This window comes from Symphalangus syndactylus, chromosome X, assembly GCF_028878055.3.
Source record: "Symphalangus syndactylus isolate Jambi chromosome X, NHGRI_mSymSyn1-v2.1_pri, whole genome shotgun sequence".
NCBI lineage: Eukaryota > Metazoa > Chordata > Mammalia > Primates > Hylobatidae > Symphalangus > Symphalangus syndactylus.
The window spans coordinates 46,579,013-46,596,062 of NC_072447.2; the positions used below are offsets into that span (position 1 = coordinate 46,579,013).

The 17,050-nt window shown below is 33.2% G+C and overlaps 1 protein-coding gene across 4 annotated transcripts in view; it reads right to left on the reverse strand.

Moving 5' to 3' along the window:
* DMD (dystrophin) overlaps positions 1–17,050 on the reverse strand; it is a 2,284,432-nt gene that overhangs the window by 1,377,325 nt on the left and 890,057 nt on the right. For all 4 annotated transcript variants that reach the window (XM_063634262.1, XM_063634265.1, XM_063634264.1 and 1 more), the window contains exons 22-25: positions 15,972–16,117; positions 12,293–12,505; positions 8,422–8,535; positions 7,303–7,458 (exon numbers count right to left, since the gene is read on the reverse strand). In XM_063634262.1, coding sequence (XP_063490332.1) covers positions 7,303–7,458; positions 8,422–8,535; positions 12,293–12,505; positions 15,972–16,117 — 629 coding nt within the window. The remainder of the gene's footprint in view (positions 1–7,302; positions 7,459–8,421; positions 8,536–12,292; positions 12,506–15,971; positions 16,118–17,050) is intronic.

The window sequence follows — 17,050 nt, forward strand, 5'->3', positions numbered from 1 at the left end:
ATTTTCATAGTATTGTTTTAATATATAATGTACAGTTTTAGTAAAATGAAGCGTTCATGGTACTCCGCCCAATAGTAAATATATGTAGAATCACCATCACATTGATTTTCTTTATAATTTACAACCATTTTGAGCCTAATATAGATAATATTTCATTTTAGGTTATTTACTTACCTAGGTAAATGTAGTACCTGATCTATTACAATGTAAATAAATGTTTCACCCTAACACATCAAGAACAATATGTCTTGCAATTGTACTAGAAAAGGTATAAATGTTATTTTCTGCAGTCAATGAACCTATAATAAACTTAAGAAAACATGCTGCTATTTTTGCTATTTTATAAATTAAGAAAACCTGCTGCTAAATTTCTACTTAGAAACTCTGCTCTGTTATAATCTTTTAAGGCAGTTGGTGAAGCTGCAAAAACATTAGAGGGACTAATGGAATTCAGCCAAGACTTGTAGTAAAAACTATACATTCACATACATACTTGTGTGAGTGTGTGTGTGTGTGCACGCACACAAGTATGGTGAGATATTGTTGGATCCTGGAAATTTTGAAGACAAAAACGACAGCATTTAGTGATAGATTTGATGTTTGACTGTAAGAGAAATATAGGAGACAAGAAAATTTCGAGGGATTTGGCTTGAATAAGTGGAAGGATGGCGTTGTCATCTGTAATAACAGGCAAATTACTAGGGTAGTAGGCTGGGGTATACATCAGGAATTTTCTTTTGACATGTTAGATTTAATATGCCTATTATTAATCGATGTGGAGGTGTTGAGTGGGCAAATGGGTATGCAGGTCTAGGATCATTAGAAAGGGTCCAGATTGTTAAAAAAAAAAAAAATCTTACAGCAGGAACAACTTACAGATTACCTTTAAAACCATAGAGCTTGATAAGTTGACCCAGAGAATGAGCGGTAATAGGGAAAAAAAAAGGAGTCCACAGACTGAGCCCTGGATCATTTTCAAATTTAGTGGTCAGGGCAATAGAACCACCAAGGGTACTGACAGTGGTCAGGGAAAACTAAGAGATAATTAAGAAAGAATGACGACACAGAAGCCAACTGAATTTAGCGATTTAGTGATATGAATTCACTGGAGACCCTGACAAAATTTGCTTTTATAGAATAGTGAGGATAACAGTTTGATTAGCTCTCTTAACTGGCTTCAAGAGAGAAGGGAAAGAGTGAAATGGAGAGAAAGGAACTTCTGTAAAGGGTAACGGGAATGGAGAGGTTGCTAGAGAGAATGTTGTCCAATGGAGGATTCTTTTAAAATGACAGGAGATATTACAGAGTAATTCTCTACTGATGGGAATGATGGGAATGATGGGAATGATGTAGCGTAGGGAAGATGTAGGAGGTAGAGAGGGCTGTTCATTAGCTGTTACAACGTCCTTGTGCAGAGAAAAGGGAAAGGGATCCAGGTACATAAGTGGAAAAGCTGGCCTTAGACAAAAGCACAGAAAGTTCGTCTATGTAAACAAAGGGAAAGTAGAGTCTGAGCTTATATGCAGGTCAGTGGGAGTGCTCCAACTTCTATTCTGATTGCTTGTATTTTCTCGGTAAGACAAGAAGCCAGTATTTGCAGAAAGATGGAAAGACAGGCTGTTAGAGATTTGAGGAAAGAGATCTGGGGATCACTACACCCCAAGAGTATACTGAGCCAGTGAAAGACAATGATCTGCAGGCTGCCAGAAAGACATCCGCCTAACCTCTAAATCCCATTTGTTGATAACTATTTACTATAAATTTAAAGCCACTAATAATTAAAATATATAACCATATATTATTTATGTAGAAAGTATACATGTTTTATAATTTTATATATGTAGGTTTCTATTTGTTTTCTATTTAACAAACATGTATAGTGATGATTCTATGTTACATGAGGCTCTATACACCTTGAAAAGATGAACTCATTTAATTATTATATACTTATGAATTATGTATTAATATTATCACATTTTAAAGATTGGGAGACTGAAGCACAAAGAGGTTAAACAACTTTTCTAGAATCACACAGACAGTTTATGATGTGGATAGACTTAAACCCAGGCGATCTGATCTCAGAGCTTCTGGTCTTGCACACTGTGCCTTCCCATCCACAAAAAAAATATTCTCCAGTATTTGACCGCGTGTGTCTGGTTGATTTCACTTAGCATACTACCCTCCAAGTTCATCTATGCTTTTGCAAATGTAAGAATTTTCTTTTTTAAAGCTAGATAATATTCCATTATATGCATATACCACTTTTTTATTTACTTGAAAATATACATTTAGACTGTTTCCATGTCTTGGCTATTATAAATATTGCTTCTGTAAACATAGGGGTACAGATACCTCCTTGAGATCCTGATTTTATTTCCTTTGGATATATATCCAGAAGTGGGACTGGTGAATCAAAGGGAAATTCTATTTGTAATTTTTGAGGAACCTCCAAACTGTTTTGCCAAATGGCTGCACCAATTTACATTGCAACCAACAGGGTACAAGAATTCCCTTTTCTCCACATTCTTGCCAACACTTACTATCTTTTGCTTTGTTTTGTTCTGATAATAGCTACCCTAACAGGTATGAAGAGGTACCTCATTGTGGCTTTTAACTGCATTTTTCAGATGATTAGTGATTTACCTTTTCATATACCTGTTGGCCATTTTTACGTATTCTTTAGAGAAATGACTGTTCAGGTCATTTGCTCATTTTTAATCAGGTTATTTTTTAGTTTTATTTTTGCTATTGAATTTTAGAAGTTCCTTATATATTTTGGATATTAATCATTTGCCAGACATATGATTTGTGAATATTTCCTCCCATTCCCTAGAATCTAAAATAGTCAAACTCTAGAACTAGAGAGTAGAATAGTGGTTTCCAAAGGCTGGGGGAGGGGAAAATGGCAAAATGATGCTCAAAGGATACAAAGCTTCAGTTATGCAAGATGAATTAGCTCTGCAGATCTACTGTACAACATTGAGCCTATAGTTAAAAATATTGTATTGTTAAAAATGTTCTAAGAAGATAGATCTTAGGAGCTCTTATCACAAAAGAAAAAAATTAAATAAATTAAGGGGCAGAAGGAAACATTTGGAGGTGATAGGTAAGTTTATCATCTTGAATGTGGTAATGGTCAAATGGGTATACGCTTATCCCCAAACTCATCAAGTTGTATAAATTAAATATGTACAGCTTTTTGTATGTCAGTCATACCTCAACAAAGTGGTTTAAACAAAAATAGATTCTTTTCCATCTCTAAGAGTTTACGAATTATCCAATTTGACCAAGCATTTTGGGGAAGGGAGCATGGGGAAATCTTCTCAATAGGCAAGAAACAGTATCTTATATACATGTTATCTTTATTTTTATGTACCTCGTTTATATGCCCCGTTTGAAAAGTGTACTTGACTTCCAGATACATGTCTGATTGCCGTTTTCTCCAAAATAAATATGGCTAAGGTGGAACCGCTAGTCACTCTAGTAAGCTATTCCATTTTGTTCTTCTCTTAGTACCCACTCTTTCTTTCTTTAAAATCACAAAGACCTACAATGTAGCTCATAACAAATATCTGAAAACACTTTGATTCTTCCCTCATTCTTCCTCTAGACTTTCAGCAAACACTCTCCTTCAGCAAGTACTGCCAGATCTAGTGGGATCTGATAAAAAGAATAAAGGAATGTGTCATGTTAGGACAGGAATAATACTTCTGGGTAGATGTAAGTGTGAAAGTCCTCATCAAAAATGTAATGAGGAAACTAATCCTCTGTTGGATGAGTAGTCTGCAAATATTTTTCCCATTCTGTGGATTGTCTTTTCACTCTGCTTACTGTTTCCTTTGCTGTGCAGAGGCTAGAAACTCAGATATCATAAAAACAAAAATAACAATCGGATTTAAAAATGGGCAAATAATCTGAACAGATATTTCCAAAAGAAGACAAAAATGGCCAATTAATATATGAAAAAAATTCCACCTCGGTAATCATCAGATAAATGCAAACCAAAATCACAATGAGGTATCATCTCACCCCAGCTAGGATGTATATTGCCAAAAAGACAAAAAATAATTGTTGGCATGGATGCAGATAAAAAGGAACTATACTACACTGTTAGTGGGAATATAAACGATACACTCACTGTAGAGAACAGCATGGAGGTTCCTCAAGAAACTACAATATCCACAAATATCCCCTTTTTCCTGCCTGTTTTTATTTTCTACCTGGACAATTGCAATCCCTACCTGCTTCCACTTCAGCCCTTTTGACTTCTTCTTCTTCTAATAGGAATATACAGCAAACTTAAAACAACCATTTTAAATGAAATGAAACGATGCCACTCCTATGCTTAAAAGTCAGATGACTTTCCAAAGTACTTGACATAATGACTAAATCATCACTATGGCTTCCATATTCCTTTCTAACTCATTTTCCCATTCTTTTTCTCCTGGCTCACGTGGCTCTTCTTCCAGTGGCTTCCCTTGAGCTCCTCAAGCCTGCTAAGCTCTCTCTTGCCTCAGATGTTTCCTCCACTTCATTTTCTTGCAGAATTCCTTCACACAACAAATTGTCAAGAACCTACTACTCGGGTATCAGCTTTAATTTCGCCTCTTAAAAAAAGACTCTACTGACTACCCAATAGAAAGTAGTTTTCCTGCTCCTGTTACTCTCATTTAAAGGGTTCTTATTGCTACATTCAGAGTGTAAGCAAGACTTCAAACCAGACATTGTTGTGATAATGTGTTAATCTATTTACTTTCCATTTTCACCACTAAACTATTATCTCCGTGAAGATAACTACAATGTCTATTTTATTCCTCCACTTATATCTGATAATTTTTTTAGAAATAGCTAGAATCTAGATTTTTAAAAACTTATATACATACCCTTTAGAATGTAAAATAATCATAACCATTTTATACATCCAAAATTAGATCATGGGATGTCAAAACATCCTCAAATATATCAGATATTTGGACAATTTTGTTTCAAATTATTTATGTTTTTGCAGACATTGGCATCTGGTGACAAAAAAGGAATTATCTTTAACCCAAAAGAGTATATCACACACTTATTTTGTCTGTAGATATTTCTGTAATGCATAGATTTACACTTCATTTCCATTCTTCTCTCTGGAACGCTGAATTGGTAACAATATTCACATCTGGCTTCCTTGTTTTTACGGCATCGTCTTCCCCTTCTGCTTGAGCACATTGTTCCTTCCTTTTACAACCTAACTCATTTGGCTACAAAGTCAGAACATGGCCAGAGTGATACTCGAAGGAAAAGCACAGATACATATAATATTGTAAGATTAGAAAATGGAGATCAGAACATAGCTTGGATCTATAGCTTTTTTGTTACGCGACAGATGAATGTGTTCAAAATATTTCTCTTAAACAACAAATTCTTAGTACATATAACAGACATAAGGTCTTAAGCAAAGAAATTTTTAGAGAGCCTTTACAGACTGTACTCCTATAAAATGTAAAAACCTTGAGGTTTTAGTAATATTGTCGGTTTTATATTTTTTATTCTTGGCTGATGTTTTCCCCTTGCTCTACATAAATTTGTGATGTTCTTTTTATTCATCCATTAACAATATTCAACAAACAAAAAACAAATACCTTTCACACTGGCCTTCCAGGAAAACATCAAAGGTATCATCTACTATTTATGTAATTTTTTTTTTCCTGAACACCTCTTCTAGCACTGACTTACTTCAGGAGAAGGATCTGAGCTAGCTGACCCAGGGATAGCTCATCTGTGAATTAACAGAACCAATGAACATTTCTCAGTGATTGTATTAGCGGAGTGATTTCCCTTGACTTTTCTCATGTTTTTTTCATTTTCGAATGTAGCTTTTGCCTTTTGACATTACTTCTTTTCTATTTTGAAAGTTTACTTGGCAGTAACAAAAGACCGACTGCCTCTAACACGTAAATTGAAACCCCTTATTAATTTTCAAAAAGGTGCAGTAGTTCCCTTGTATCTGTGGAAAGTATGTTCATACCAAGACCTCCAGTAGATGCCTGAAACCATGGATAATACCTAACCCTATCTACACTAGGTTTTTTCCTACTCATACATACCTACAAAATTTAATTTATAAATTAGGCACAGTAAGAGATTAACAACTAATAAAATAGAACAAGTTATCTCTCTTTTTCTCCCTCTCAAAATATCTTATTTTACTGTGCTCACCGATTTCAGGATTCCAATTGACCACAAGCATTTGAAACCAGGGAAAGCAAAACTGCAGATGATCGGGGACTAATGTATTGGTGAACTTGAAAGTATTCATTGCTTTAGTTCCAAATTTTATCTTTTGAACACGAAGTATTTGATATACACTATTTTTTAATATATCTTACTATCCATAATTGAATATTTAAATATAAAATAGGTATCTATAAAATATTCTTCTGTAAAAAAATGAGAAACTCAAATATAAGTGTACAGTCATTTTGTGTGTGTTTTTTTTTTAATTCAGCTATTCTTAACGGTTACTGAATCTTAATTGTTATTTAAAATTAGATGTCAGCCAGGTGTGGTGGCTCACGCCTGTAATTCCAGCACTTTGGGAGGTCAAGGAAAGAGCATTGTCTGAGCCCATGAATTCAAAACCAGCCTGGGAAACACAGCAAGACCCTGTCTCTACCAAAAAATAACAAAAAATTAGCCAGGCATGGTGGCACACGCCTGTACTTCTAGCTACTTGTGGGGGCTGAGATGGGAGAATTGCTCGAGCCCAGGAGGTTGAGGCTGCAGTGAGCCGAGTTCACACCACTGCACTCCAGCCTGGGTGACAGAGGGAGACCCTGTCCCAAAAAATAAAATAAATAAATAATAAATGTATCGAAGAGGCCAAACTTGGAAATGTTAATCGAAAGTAATAATTATTTATCCTATTTCTACATACACATATGTTACCCATTCATTTTATTATGTACCAAATATCTGTGTAACATATTTTTCTTAATCCCATTATTATTATACATTTATGTTCTGAAGAAAATACGGATTGGAAATAACGACTAAGAATAGGATTTCATTTTTTAGTATGATAGTTGTGTTCAAGAAAGTCATTTTAGGACCAAAATAAGATGAATGTGTACTATTTAAAATATATACTATGAAAATATTTATATCTGCTAGAAAAAAGATTAATTTGTCAGAATTAATTGTGCTTTAAAGCAACAACATAGGAACAAAGCCTTAAACAAAAGTAATGGTGAAGGGAGACATTAGGAAATCTTAGTTAAGTACATTAAGGCAAGCCACAGTGAAAGAGGTTGTCCATACCTGTTGGCACATGTGATCCCACTGAGTATTAAGTTCTTTGAGTTCTGTCTCAAGTCTCGAAGCGAACTCTGGCTCTGCTTCATTCTTTATCTTCTGCCCACCTTCATTGACACTGTTTAGACTGGGCTGAATTGTCTGAATATCATTGACTAAAAGCTAAGAAAAGAAATCAAGTTAAGCCAGCTGAAAAAATTACTGCCATATATTAGATATGCAACATAGCTAGAAAATGTAAAATTAGGACTGATGGCATTGCATATGGATTTTTCTGTTTTAAAATCTGAGATTCAGAGATATCAATATAGACAACTGCATAACAGTCTTGCAAAAATATACAATGGTTATTATGGCATGAATCCAGTGGTGAATTATTTGTATTCTACTTATATCAGAAACAAAAGGAAATAAATTTAATATTTCTGGTTAGAAAAATGTGTGAAAATGATGGGCTTCATACTTTACTATCTTTGTTAGTATTTTCATTTTCAAATGCAGGATATTGCAGAAATTGTTTACAGTGTAATGGGTGTGAAGGTTATTTGTGAGGTGGATTTGCTTTTTTAGCTTGTATTTAAAAAAAAATTCCTTAAAGAGCAAGATTTTCTTCCTGCTGCATGACAATGGTATAATGAATATTATTTCAAAATGCATATTGTTATATTATAGTACAGTGCATTATACATGAAGAGAACACAGTATGAGTAGTAATTTGTCATAAGAAATAACAAGTGGCACAAAGGATTCTTTACCTTTAAATTATACTGCATTTTATAGTAAAATAATGTTATCAAGTGAGGTTGAATACAAGGCAATGTTTTGTCAGTTCCTCACTTACTCAACCCAGGGTTTCTCAACATTGGCACTAGTGACATTTTAGATTGTGCAGTTCCTTGTTCGGGAGGACTGTTCTAGCAGCATCTCTGTCCTCTACGTACTGGACACCAGTAGCATCTTCCCCCACCCCCAACCCAGTTGTGACAATCAAAAACGTCTAGAAACATTTAAAAAAGTCCGCTGGGGAGAGGACAGCAAAATCCACTCTGGCTGGAAAACACTGATCTAACCAAATAATATTCATACAAAAATATTCATATTAAAGGCATCATATAAAAATCTTACTCTGCACTGTTTCAGCTGCTTTTTTAGAATTTCTGAGTCCCCAAGGGCAGGCCATTCCTCCTTCAGAAAAACATCAACTTCAGCCATCCATTTCTTCAGGGTTTGTATGTGATTCTGAAATGAGACCCATTATGAGGCATTACTGGTGTGCTGATTACTTTTAACACAATTCATCACTGGGTTATGTCTAAACACAAGCCCAAAAACAATTCCCATGTTTAAAGGATGTCTCTAAGTAGCTCTTGAGGAAAAGAATATTTTTACTAAGACTGCATTTTTATGGTCTACTGTATGAGCACTGGTGTGTGAATTCTGCTATTGTTAAAAATAAAAAATGACTACCAAATGTGGTTTTATGATGTTACTCTCAAGAACATTAAATCATATCCCCCTCTAGAGAAATTTTAAGTTACAAAACAACTCATGAGAATACTAACAATGTGCCCTTACACTACATAAAACAAACTATGAACAATAAACTCAATGTAATGGTGTCTTTATACCCTCCCTAAACCCGAACTTTCACAAATTGTTTTCTACAGATGACAGTTGAACTAATCCCACCAGTTGGGAACTTTCGGACTAATATTTTGTCATCTTCAAAGACAGAGCTTTTGCTTTTATTTGTCTGACCAGTACGAAGTAATGATCAGGTAAAAATCATCATCTTTTATCATTTATAAATAGCCAGTATTCACCCACGATTCTTTCCCATATTACCTTTTTTCCTGCTGTTTTGCTACTTCTAAAAAGGATGATTCCATTGTGCTGTCTACATGTGTTATTTTCTTCTGTTTTACTTAAATTTATATTGAAAATATGTGCTCCACAGAAAGTTTCCCCTTTAATATGATTATTAATAATAATTTTTAAAGTATTTATCTAAGAGAACTTCAAAATGATCACCTTGCTGTTATTTTTCAAGTCTACATTTGCTATTCTTTCACATCTTCACTGTCCTTCTTCAGGTCTTTTTTTTTTTTTTTTTTTTTTTTTGAGACAGAGTCTTGTTCTGTCGCCCAGGCTGGAGTGAAGTGGCACAATCTCGGCTCACTGCAGCCTCCACCTCCCGGGTTCAAGTGACTGCTCCTGCCTTAGCCTCCCAAGTAGCTGGGATTGCAGGCGTGCACTACCATGACCAGCTAATTTTTGTGTTTTTAGTAGAGACGGGGTTTCACCATGTTGGCCAGGATAGTCTTGATCTCTTGACCTCGTGATCTACCTGCCTCAGCCTCCCAAAGTGCTGGGATTACACGCATGAGCCACTACGCCTGGCCTGTTCAGGTCTTATTAGTGACTCCATTAATGCACTGGCTCGTTTTGATATCTGCCTCGGTCTCACCTCATTCTAATTATTGATCTACAGTGATGCCAGTAATCTACTCCTCTCCTCCTTCCTCTCATCATAGGAATGTTTTGAAAACACAAGTGGAATCATATTATTTCCCTCTTAGACCAATAGCAGTTTTTTCTTATTGAATTTTTATTGTTATTGTTATCAGTCTCATCACCACTAGATTAAAACTCAGATTGTAAAACATAGCATCCAAGGACATTCACTGTCTACTCACAAACCAGTTTTCCAACCATAATATTTTATTAATCCCCATATATATTGTCTCCCCAGTGTTGAACTTAGTTAACTGAAAATGCTGCTATGCTTTCTCAAGAACTCTTTCTTTCTTGGTAATAGCTAACTAAATTCTACCTATTCAATCTATAGCAGAGATAACCTATGTTCCAATAATATTTCATAATCCTTTTTCCTAGTTTATGTTGGGTTTCCTACCTGCCTACTGTGATAACCTTTCCTATACTGTTTAATTTATTTACCATGCAAGGCTAAATAATGTTACCCCCAAGATGTCCACACCGTAATCTCTGAAACCTGTGAGTACATTACCAGGATGGACTTTGCAGATGTGATTACGTTAAGGATTCTGAGATGGGGAGATTATACTGGATCATCCACCTGGGCATAATGTAATCACAAAGGTCCTAATTAAAAGGAAGTCAACACAGGGAACAGGATAGGGAAAGGAAGTTGAGAAGGAGAGGTAGAAAGAGAGGGAGACAGAGATAGACAGGGAGAGAGAAATTGACACTGGATTATGTTACACTGCTGACTTTGAAGATGAAGGATGGGGACATGAGCCAAGGACTGCTTCTAGAAGCTAAAAATGCCAATAAAACAGACTCTGTCTCAAAGCCTCCAAAACAGGCACAGTCCTGCTGACACCTTAATTTTAGCCCACTGAGACTAATTCTGAACTTTTGACTTCCAGAACTCTAATAAATTTGTGTTGCTTGAAGCTATCAAATTTCCGGAAATTTGTTAGGAGTGCCATAGGAAATGAATACATCTACATTCCTCCTTCACTAGAATGTGGGCTCCCTGATGACAAGAGCCATGTAATTGTGCCCTCTTAGGCCACTGGTGTTGCCAAATAATAGATATTTTCATGCAGTATTTACATACGTATGCATATACACATACGTTTATAAGTAAAGAAATGCTATGCATTAAAGAATGTTTTAGGTTTGCTTAGCGCTTTCGTTTGTAAAAGGTAAGCACAAAAACTAAGTAGCTAGACTGGGATTTAAATTCAGGAGCATATTGTTGCAATGTTTTTCCATCATACCATAATGTTTTCGACATTTCCTTCCCAGCATTAACATTTGTCACAATAACTGACCACTCAAGGGACACATTACATACCTTATTGAATATTTTTAGGCTTTTAGACCTTAATGCAATTGTTGGTTTACTGTTTTTCTTTAGCTTGAGTGGTTAATAGTATGGTGGCACTATTCAAACAAATTAAGTCAAGAGAATTTGGTTTGAGGAAGAAGGTGATGTGGTAAAATTTAAGCACATAAATACAAATTCAATATGGTTATAAAATAACTTATTACCATATATTACATATGTAACATTAATTGACATATGTGACATGTTACATATGTGATATATATTACATTAGATATATGTACATGATATATAATTCCATTATACACGTATATATATACACACACATATACACGTTATATGTATATGTGTGTGTGTATATATATACATATATATGGAAGCTAAAAATGCCAATAAAACATTCTCTTTCAAAGCCTCCAAAACAGACACAGTTCTAACACCTTAATTTTAGCCCACAGAGACTAATTCTGAATTTCTGACCTCCAGAACAGTAATATAATAAATTTGTGTTGTTTGAAGCCATTAAATTTCTGCTAATTTCTTAGGAGTGTCATAGGACATTAATACACCTACATTTCTCCTGCACATATACATATATGGAGTTACACATAATGGGATGAATATATAATGCAATTTTATGATCATATCACCATATTTTATATATATAATAGCACATGTAGACAGCATAGTTGACTCATACTTTTTATAAGTAGCAAAACAGCAGAAACAAAAGGTAATAGAGGAAATAATCATATACATACTATACATTATATATATATATAATGATTACATTATAGGTCTGTATAATGTATATATACATAACTTTTTTCTAGTCATAAGCTAAATGATTACCTGTATCTTAAAAGACAACCAGACTAAATGAATGATTGGTTTTGAAAATTATTAAACTAAAAACATGTTTAATTCCTATTGGTAATGGTGAAAATAGCAAATTCATTCTAAAAAAAGTGAGAAAACTCCTACTGCTTTCTTAGAAGGAATAAGGAAATCACCATCCTTTGTAAAAGACTCATGTCTTTTCATCTTATCACTAACTTTGAAAGATGCTGAAGGTCAAATGTTTATGTACCTTTACACTTTGCAGTGTATTGTTAGGGAAAAAACAAGTAAATGAGTGAAGAAAGTAAAATCTTGAATTACCTGAATTTTTCGGAGTTTATTCATTTGCTCCTCTAGCTTTTGACAATGCTCAACCAGCTGGGAGGACAGCTTCTTCCAGCGTCCCTCAATTTCTTCATATTCTAATTGATATTTTCGGCTAATTTCAGAGGGCGCTTTCTTCGACATCTCTTTCACAGTGGTGCTGAGATAGTTTAGGCCACTTTGTTGCTCTTGCAGAGAACTTTGTAAAGCCTCAAAGACAATTTTTTAAATACATTTATACTAATTGATGAATAATAATTGATGAGTTTTAGTTAAATTAACTACACTTGAAATCTATATGATTCAAACATGTAAACAAAGTAGATGATCTTCTATCAGTTATAAACATCTAGTGGTATTTAAATTTTACTTATTACCCTAAGAGTAATTTGAATATTATTTAGTGATATTTAACACACCATATGTATTTTTCTAAACAATGTCAAATATATCTCAAAACTATATCTTACAGTGCTAAAGAGTTTTGGTGCATCTAATTTTAATGAATTAAGTATATATATTAATAACTGCATTTATGATACAGTTAATGTAGCTGAAATTAATTATACTGAGCTTTCAGGAAAGTAAACTCTACATAAAACTATAGCTAATAATATTGATATACGGAATAGAAAAACTTATTGAACAATCTATGTACTTAATATCTTATATTTTCAAAAAATGTTACTTTGTTATGTAGTATAATAGTGGGATTCAAGAACAATTTTGTGGAGAATTTATAAAATTTATTTATACTTATTCTGTATAACACATGCAGTTTCTTATAATAGGATCACAACTTTAGAATTCCCTTGTTCAATATTTAAACATTACTTTCTCTTTATAAAATAATAAAGGCTCATGATAAAAATGAAAAAAAAAACAGAACTACTAGTACTTTATATAAATTTTCAATTTGTTCTATGTATAGTTAAATATTAAATATATTATCACATATGCACACATAAACAGTTATTCTTTCTCCTATAATGTGACCTATATCAACCAAAAATTTGCCAAATATCTAAGTTTTATAGTTTCACAGTATCCTATCCCTGTTTGGTGGTACTTAATTTGTTTTTTTACTTTACTTTTTTAACTTTATTTCACTTTTTTAAATTGTCCCCCTATGGCTGATTATTTAGACAATATCTAGCATATAACTACACTTTGAGCTAGGTGTTTTATTGTGAGCATTTGCACATGTCAAACTTTTATTTTTTCCAAAACAAAAATTGTAATGGCTTCTCTAGTTTAACAATTTCCATTATTAGTTTTACACATTAATTTCTAGTTTTCCACTCCTGTAAATTATGTTTATCTCTATCTACCTACCCATCCATCCATCCATCCATCCATCCATCTATCCATGTCCTATCTAACTCCAGTTCCATTTACATCTTTGAGTGTATTCTGATTATTTCCATAAGATACAGACTTCATGGAAATTATATTAATGTTGTATGTTATTAGGATGCACTGAAGAGTTAACCTCAGTAAAATTCATCTTGAATTTACATTTCCAGCAGTAAGAGAGAATTTTTAGTTCACCATTTCCAAATTGGTACTTATATCTTTTTGTGTGTATGCAATTTAATATGCAAAAAAAGTTCTCATTTTGTAAATTTTTTTACTTCTTCCTTTACAATTAAAGTTACAACCATTCATAGGTTTATTATTCATATATGTCTCTTTTTGGAGGATACCTTACTCAAGACTTTATTCCTTACTCACAGAAAAAAAAAAAGGTTTCCTTGGTATCATATTTCTTTAAAATTGTCTCGGGTGTTTTTACAATGTTTGTGATTACTTCCATTCATTTTTATGCTTCTCCACGTAAATTTTTATAACATTATTATTTTAAAAATTTTCCGAACTCTGGGCTTCCTCACATTTTTTGAACATTTTACTGTATGTGGTTTTTATTTTGGTGTAACGCTGGAGGAAATGTTCATACCTTTTTGTTAGTTAATATATTTCCCAATAATATTTATGAACAATTATTTTCTTTCCTATCTTTTTCAGTGGAAATAGTCACTTCTGCTCATCTAATTGCCTTTTCTTGTGTGTTTTCTCCACTCTTATTTTTGCACATTTTTATTCTTATGTTTAAAAGTTTACTAGTTCTATTAGGACATATTTTTCCAAATAGACTTTGGAATCATTATGCCAAGCATTAAAAACCACAACAAAAGGAAACAAAAAAGGTTAAACAGCTACCATTTGGTATTGTAGTAGAATAAATATCTAAATAGGACAATATATAATGAAACTTGTTTAAATATATTTTTCTTTGAATATATTACTTCAAAAACATATTTAATTATCCAAAAAAGATTCTATATGATAAAGTTAAAATTTGAATTTTTAAACATTTTTCTTAAAATGCACATATTATCTCAGCTTCTAAATATAACTAATACGTTTTCATGTCTTCAGAAGTAAAAAGTTATTGAATATATGATGTAGTATTTTAAAATTTGTAGGAAAAGGGCCGAGTGCAGTGGCTCACGCCTGTAATCCCACCACTTTGGGAGGCTGAGGCAGGCGGATCATCTGAGGTCAGGAGTTTGAGACCAGCCTGGCCCAGATGGTGAAATCCCATCTCTACTTTAAAAATACAAAAATTAGCCAGGAGTGATGGCACGCACCCATAATTCCAGGTACTCAGGAGGCTAAGGCAGGAGAATCACTTGAACCCGGGAGGCGTAGGTTGCAGTGAGCTGAGATAGCACCACTGCACTCCAGCCTGGGAAACAAGAATGAAACTCCACCTAAAAATAAAGTAGGAAAAGTATTCTAAAATCTCTTACGAATTATTTCTTTCACTTCCCATATTAGTATATCTTTCCTGATACAAGGATGTTAAAAAAATGTAGCTATTAGAATTCAAATATCTCATTACATTACATAAAATTAATGTTTAAATTTAAACTAATTTTATAAATATAGCCAGCCCTCTATATTTGTGGATTCTGAACCAGTGGAGTCAGTCAACTACTAATAGATAATATTTGAAAAAAATAATTACATCCGTACTAAACATGTAAGTCATTGTCACTACTTCCTAAATAATACAGTATAACACCTATTTTCGTAATATTTACATTGTATTAGGCATTATAAGTAATCCAGAGATGAGTTAAAGTATATGGGAGGATGTGCATAAGTTATATGCAAATATTACACCATTCATATCAAGGACTTGAACATCTGTGAATTCTATTATTCATAGGAGTTCCTGGAACCAATTCCCCATGGATACGAAGGGATGACTGTACACTGATTTTACCCATCAGTTTGAGAATGTGATAGGAGTTACAAATAAAGAAGCAAAGGTGGGGAATAAAACAATGGTTTTTCTAATAATCAAATCAATACATCTGAAAATGCATGCTAAATTAAAAATATATTTCATAAATAGATCATACAATTGTTGTAAAAAACAGCATGTATATATGCCCGTATATATATATATATATATATATATATATATATATATCCATAGATAGAGTATATGCATAAATAATACTGTAAAGTTTCATTTTCATTTGCTCAATAGGCAAACTACCATACTTGCCAGAATTACTTAAATTCTAATATTATTTAAAGGTCATATCAATGTGAATGCTTGATAAGCATGCTTTACTGTTTTGACATTCAAATATTCACAGACCTGCAATTCCCCGAGTCTCTGCTCCATGATTTCATAGTCGGTGACACTAAGTTGAGGTATGGAGAGTTTGGTTTCTGACTGCTGTACCCATGTCCTGATGGCACTCATTGTCACCTGATAGCGCATGGGTGGCAAATTTTCAAAAACTATATCAAAAGGGAAAAAAGAATGAGAATCACTTAATTGTTTCACACTTTGCCATGTTTTCCTAAATTGTCAGCAAACTCAGTTATATTACTAGTTTCAAATATTAACAAAATTAGAAAATCTGAAAAATATATTTAATATCATTATGAAGATACATTCCCGCTACATTTGTAATATGCCAGGGACCTTACATATATTACATTAAATTCACAAATCAGCCTGGAAAATCTATATTGTTCAATTCCTTTTATAAGGTCAGGAAACAGAAAAACAGAGAAGCTAAGTAATTTGCTAAAGGTGATACAGATGGTATTTGCAGAAATTGAGCAGAGTCCAATTGTATCTGATATTGAAAGGCTACTCTCTTTCAGTGTTATCATTTGCCTTTGGAAAAAAATAGTATCATTATCCAAAGCCCTTGATTTTTAAATTATATCATGTCATGTCTAATTTTACCAAAACAAAACCCATTTATGCATTCTTAGTATATGTATCAAGAACTCTAGTAATAATCCCATAAATATTATCATCCTTAATTCTTATAATAAACCTGTGAGATATATACATTGTTAATCCCAATTGCAATTGAGAAAACAGGCTATTAAAGAGGCATATGTGTGCGTGTGTATGTATATACTTTTATATGTATAATTATAATATATAAGTATATTAGGGAAAGTATTATATAGAGATATACAGTATGTGTATACATACAAGCTTATATGTTTTAAAGTACGTGTGTGTATACGTATATATATGAAATGTGACTTAAGCAGCTACACGGACTATGCTGAAAGAAATTAGACACAAGATTGAGAACGCTGCAGAGAACTGTAAACCATAAAAAGGACATAACAATATTTTAGGGATAATCCAAAGGAAATTCTAGAATTAAAAATACAGTAAGTGAAAAATAACAACTAAGTGCGTGG